The sequence below is a fragment of the Arachis ipaensis genome, chromosome B05, assembly GCF_000816755.2.
Source record: "Arachis ipaensis cultivar K30076 chromosome B05, Araip1.1, whole genome shotgun sequence".
Classification (NCBI taxonomy): domain Eukaryota; kingdom Viridiplantae; phylum Streptophyta; class Magnoliopsida; order Fabales; family Fabaceae; genus Arachis; species Arachis ipaensis.
The window spans coordinates 50,647,587-50,654,038 of NC_029789.2; the positions used below are offsets into that span (position 1 = coordinate 50,647,587).

Sequence of the window (6,452 nt, forward strand, 5' to 3'; positions counted from 1 at the left end):
AAATATTAAATATATATAAATATTTTTATTAAAAAATAATTTTTTTAAATAATATCTTTATTTTTGTAAAAATAAAAATATCAGGTCTTTTAACAGATTTCAGGCCAAACTAGACTAAATAACAGGCGTTATAAAGAGCCTATAGCAGGCTGCAGGTCAGACTAAAGCCAATTAACTACATGACAGATTAGGCCTGTTAAGAGCAAAGCCTAGCCTGGCCTAACCTATTTCCACCTCTTGGGTCCAAATTACTGTTTCAAGTAACTCTCAGAATGAGTTTAATTATTTTATTGGTCTTATAATTTTATTAAATTTATGATTATGTTTTCATATTTTTTTAATTAAGTCTCTATATTATTTTTAATTTTGTAATTAAATCTTGTTGGCATATAAATGGCAAATGCAGACACAGCGAGCAAAACATACAAAGGAAGAAACTGCACTCACAAGCTTCCCCAACCCAATTTGCTCTTTCAATCTCACTATTCTTCTTCTCCTTCTCCTTCTTCATCTTCTTTAACCAACACCAACTTCTCTGGTACTAACTCTATAAACCCTAATTCCCCGTTCAGTCCAAAATGTGAAATGCGGTGCGTTGATTATTAACAAAGTTAATTAATCTCTTTGAATTTGTGTTGCAGGGATCTGATTGGTTCAATCATAATTGCGTTTGATTCAGGATTCGGTACATTTTTTTCTTTTCCGAGTTGTTTTGCTTTTGATGAACCCATTCCTCCGTTATTGGGGTAGGAGTGTGAGCTATTGTTTCAATGCTTGTTGGGATAGTGAGGATTCATGGTAACATATGTAGCAGTAGAACCTTCCATGTTATAACTGGTTTTGGGTTTTGCTGCTGTTGGGATTTCGTGCTGGGAGAATTTACAATTTAGGGAGTGTTTTGAATCAGTTTAAGGGTTTGGACATGAGAAGCTCCTGGTTCAATAAATTGTTCATAAAAATTGGCTCTAGACAACCAGTGAGCAGGCTAATCCTGTGCCTGATCATTCTGCTCGCGCTGATTGCCATTTTCGGTTCATCTTCTGTGGGCATTATTGATCCAGCACCTCACGTTCCTGCATCTCTCATTTATACTAACTATAGGAGGATTAAAGAACAAGCAGCGGTTGATTATTTGGAGTTAAGATCTGTTTTAGTAAGTGCTGCTGGGAATAGAGAACTAAACCTTTGCAGCAAGGAAAGTGAGAATTTTGTCCCTTGCTATAATGTATCGGTCAATTTGTTAGCGGGGTTTAAAGAAGGTGAGGAGTTTGACAGGCATTGTGAACTTTTGGTTGGCACTGAGAAGTGTTTGGTTCGTCCTCCTAAGGAATATAAGATTCCCTTGCAATGGCCAGCCAGTCGGGATATTATATGGAGTGGAAATGTGAAGATAACCAAAGGCCAATTTCTTTCATCTGGAAGTATGACTAAAAGGTATAACTTTTTCTTAGCTCCTAGTGGTTGAACTTTTCCTTCGGCTAAAACAATAATTTGGACAAGGGCTATAATAGATCATATCTTGATTGGATATTAACTGTTACGGTTTTAATATCTCTAAATTTTTTCAATAAATGTATAGGTTAATGCTACTAGAGGAGAATCAAATTGCTTTTCGCTCAGAGGATGGACTTATCTATGATGGGGTAAAAGATTACTCCCGCCAACTTGCAGAGCTGATAGGGTTGGGAAGTGACACAGAGTTTCCTCAAGCTGGTGTAAGTCTTCCATAATCTTGTCATCACAAATTTGTTTCTTTCAAGGACCATAATGTCTGAGATGGCCAGTTTTCTGCAAGGTTTGTCTCTTATATTGATTACATTATGGCAGGTACGCACCATACTAGACATTAATTGTGGGTTTGGTAGCTTGGGAGCTCATTTCTCATCACTCAACTTAATGGCAATGTGCGTTTCGGGGTATGAAGTGACTGGCAGTCAGGTACAGTTGGCTCTTGAGCGAGGCCTTCCTGCTGTGATTGGGAACTTTGTTGCAAAACAGCTTCCGAATCCATTGTTTTCGTATGACATGGTTCACTGTGCTCAATGTGACATCATTTGGGATGAAAAAGGTGATGGTGTATTGTTATTGCTGATGATAGAATGGGTTAAATTTGGCATGATTTATGAATGAATATTTTTGCATTTGATCCATGTAGCGAATGGTACCTAGTGGGGCAAGACTTAGCTGTTAGACTTTTAATGAACTGTAAAACTTTTGTTCTTGCTTCCTTTGGAGTAGACTTTCTATGATATTTAGGTTCTGTATGAACTGCTGCTGCCTTTAATTTTACATTTTTACTCTAACATGATATAGGATTTGACAGATGGGATGTCCCTTATAGAAGTTGACCGTGTTCTTAGACCTGGTGGATACTTTGTTTTAACCTCACCTACTAGCCGGCCACAAGGAAGTTCATCACTGGAGAAAAAGAGAAACATGTTAACAACAATGGGAGACCTGACCCAGCAACTTTGTTGGATTCTTCTAGCTCAGCAGGATGAGACATTCATCTGGCAGAAGACTGCTGATGTTCATTGCTATGCATCTCGGTAAATATAGTTGAATTATTGTAAATGCTTTATTTATTTTATGATGACATACTAAGCAATGTTTATTTGAAATTACTATATCAACTGCTATTGGCTTGCTTCATGGATCAGTTTAGTAGTTTATCACTATGACTACTTTTTTTAGTGACATGGTTCCTTATACTGTAGCAAGAAGCATGCTATTCCGCTATGTAAAGAAGATGATAATGATCAGTCATATTATCGGCCTCTTGTACGATGCATAAGTGGTACCTCTAGCAAGCGTTGGATTGCAATACAGAATAGAACATTGGAATTGAGTTCAGATGAGCTTAACATCCATGGAAAGTATTGTTTGTAAAAAGTTTCAGCTTATTTGATTCAGCATCTCTTACCTTCTTTCTCATTTTGCACTGCTTTTCCCTTTCATTGACCTCCCTTGGTCTTAGCAGGAGTCGAGCCTGAAGAATTTTCCGAAGACTTACAATTTTGGAGATCAGCTACCAACGATTATTGGTCTTTGCTTACACCTCTAATTTTCTCTGACCATCCAAAGAGACCAGGAGATGAAGATCCATTGCCACCATTTAACATGATACGCAATGTAATGGACATGAATGCTAATTATGGTGGTTTGAACAAAGCCCTTATGGAAGAGAAAAAAGCAGTTTGGGTCATGAATGTAGTTCCTACTGGGGCTTCTAATACACTTCCTCTTATAATAGATAGAGGTTTCCCTGGTGTAAAGCATGATTGGTAAGTTGCTGTTTTCTATGTAGTCTGATAGTTGTTGAGTGGCTTAGACGGTTTTTTTATATAATTGATTGAGAGTAAGACCTGTGGGGGAAGATAATATCACTAAACCTTGATTAATGTTTATTGTTTACCTCGTTAAAGTGTTACCCTACACATTTGGCTACTCGATTAAAAATGTCAATGACATCGGTGGTATTAACTGGGGGGGAAAATTCTTTTTGGAAAAATTCCTCTTTTGAGACTGAATTCGGGAATGGAGTGTGGCACGCATGCAAGTACTTGATCTCTTGCCTATTTGACTTTGATAAATGCAAAATCTATTTCTGAAGAACATACCTACTTTTAAGTTCCATCTTTAAATTCTTTTTGCCGGAGCCATTGATGACAAATGTAAAATAAATTGTTCAAATTTTTTATGTGCTGATTGATGTTTAGGTGTGAACCATTCCCAACCTACCCCCGGACATATGATCTGCTTCATGCGAATGGACTGCTCTCTCATCTTTCTTCAGAGAGGTGCACCATGATAGACCTGTTCTTGGAGATGGATAGAATACTGCGTCCAGAGGTACAAAATTCAATATCATGATTACATGTTATCGAACTTTCGATGTGATAATTCCGTGATTGCTCTATGTAACACCTATCAGATTTTTGCTGTAAGTTTAGTTCTTGAAAGATACATACAACATAACACCTATCAGATTTTTGCTGTAGGTTTAGTTCTTGAAAGATAATATGACATGATTTTGTTCCTTCGGAAAAATGTGGCATCAAATAAATTATCTGAGTTCATCGAAAATGAAGGATCAAATAGATATTGAATGCATCTTTTAAGAACCAAAGTGATTTCAGTTGTGTTTGTTAGGGATTAAATCGATGTCACATGTAATTTCAAGGACTAAGTTAATGTCAAAAATCTTTTAGGTGCGAAATTGATATTGTGTGTATCTTTGAGAGACCAAATTGTTAGTTAAGTGTTCCTTTTCAAGGCTAGTCTGTGGACAAGCTTTTACATGTGTTGGTAGGGATGGATTATTCTTACTGATAAACTTGGAGCTATTGAGATGGCTCGTTCACTTGCATCACAAGTACGTTGGGAGGCGAGGTTAATTGACCTTCAGAATGGCAGCGACCAGAGGCTACTTGTTTGCCAGAAACCATTTCTGAAAAAATGATTGAGTTGACACCAATATGTTTCAATTTGGTGGATGAACATTGTTTTCTAGGCTCTGGTAATTCTTCTAAACCTTTTACCTTCTGAGGGTAACCTTTGATTTTGCATTGGACTTGGTTTGATCCTTTAATCTCTTGTAGCATCTTATATATTTGTCTGATTAATATATTAAAATTCAATAACCTCTCTTTAGATTAGATTAGATGATATTACACACTATACACTTTGAATTTACTCCAAACTCTCAGAGTATAGTATAATGTGTACAAAGGAGTTTGTTGTCATATTTTATAAAATACAAGGAAGCCGAGGTAAATGTTTATATTTAAGATTTTATTATTTTGTTAGTTTCTATAGTTTTGTCAAACTTTAAATTACGTCCTTAGAGTTTAGAAATTAAAGTTTGTAATTGGGTCTCTATAATAGACAAAAATTGTAATTAAATCCTTATTAGTTGTTATTCTTTTTTTAAAAAAAAATAATATTAGAATATTTGTCTTTAGAATATTTCATAATTCATCTTATATCAAACACAAAAACATTCCAAAAATATTTTGTATTTTTTAGCAAAAAATAGTTTGAGGGGACTTAGTTGAAAATTTTTATCTAATACAAAGATTCAATCACAAATTTTTAAATTATAATACCCAGTAGAGTAATTAAGCCTATATTTAATAAATGAAGAGGTATCGTGTGTAACATTGCTTAATTTTAGAAGGAATCAATATAATTTACATTAAAAATCAATAATTTGTCCATTGCTTGTTTCAATTTCAGAGAATGCATTGTTTTGTTGGCGCAGCTTGATTGTATATACTGCCGAGAGTCCTGACAAATTGAAGCTGTAGATTTTGAAGGTTCCGTTGAAGTAGCGCATATTCTTTTTTCATTTTTTATACTTCATTTTTTTTCCTTTTGATTAAAGGTGTTTGTAGTAATTCATTCGTTTAATTTGTTAGCAATTTTCTGTTTCTTTTTCCTGCATCATGTCGTTTACTCTTATACCTATCATTGATCATAAAATCCTTCTGCCGAATAGACACTAATTTTTGAGGAAGAATGTCAAGTGCCACGAAATTCAGAGAATGAAATTGATCGTAGCAGTTTTCAGATTATAAAATGAAAAATATAGCTCACTTATATTTAATATCCTAAATCTGTTGTTAACTTTTTTGAATTTGAATTTTTTAAATTTTGAATTTTTTCTTTAGAGAGTAAAGTATGATTTTCTACTCTTAAATAGTTTTTCTTTCATATTTACTTTTGGTCCTATTTATGAAGTAAATGTTGAAAGATTATACTTTACATTCTAAAGTGAAATTTAAAATTTTGAGAATCTATATCCACTTTTTTATGATCAACAAATGTCTTTAGGACATCTGTTAAGTAGTTGAACTTGAATGCCTTTATCTCTATCTTTCTTCCATTCTGATTTGATTATAATTTAAATAGATAGTAGCTAAGAATTAGTTATTTGATGTTATCTTTATTTTTATCAAATAAATAGTCATTTTAAAAAGCTGTGCTCAATGAATTGCTGAGTTAAGTCACAATGCTCTCTGAATTTTCATCCAGATTTAAAATGATTCTTGGAATTTCAATTATGTCAATTTGGATCTTGAATTTTAGTTTCGCGAATCACATTAAATTTTCGAATGTTTTCTATTAATGAGGTGTTGACGTGGACAGTAGAATATGGTTCAAAGTATAATGAGATAAAAATATGTTAGTAACATATGATATATCAACGTGGATAGTAATGTCACGTGTTATTTGTTCATGTGTTACTTAATATTTCAAGTGACTTCAATTAGAAGTGGATTAATTTAGTTGTTGAAATTAAAGATAATGAGATAATTAATTTAGTTTTTTTTGTAAATTTAAAATTTTTAATTTTTTAAAACTTATTATTTTTTGTTTTTATTTTTAGTGTTACTTTAACACAAAAGTTTTTATAAATATTTTTATGTTTTAAATTTTGATTATATATA

General features: G+C 33.4%; 1 protein-coding gene across 3 annotated transcripts; it reads left to right on the forward strand.

The window, feature by feature from the left end:
* Positions 388 to 5,561, forward strand: LOC107643640 (probable methyltransferase PMT4). 3 transcript variants are annotated; one of them, XM_016347342.2, is made up of 10 exons: positions 388 to 538; positions 642 to 1,434; positions 1,580 to 1,715; positions 1,828 to 2,068; positions 2,324 to 2,549; positions 2,718 to 2,872; positions 2,981 to 3,284; positions 3,720 to 3,852; positions 4,313 to 4,519; positions 5,233 to 5,561. In XM_016347342.2, the coding sequence occupies exons 2-9, from the start codon at positions 923 to 925 to the stop codon at positions 4,460 to 4,462; spliced, it is 1,857 nt and encodes a 618-aa protein (XP_016202828.1). In that variant the 5' UTR covers positions 388 to 538; positions 642 to 922; the 3' UTR covers positions 4,463 to 4,519; positions 5,233 to 5,561. The 3 variants fall into 3 exon arrangements, with proteins under 3 accessions (XP_016202828.1, XP_016202827.1, XP_020979473.1); XM_016347341.2 differs by having other exon boundaries at positions 5,239 to 5,561; XM_021123814.1 differs by lacking the exon at positions 5,233 to 5,561 and having other exon boundaries at positions 4,277 to 4,408.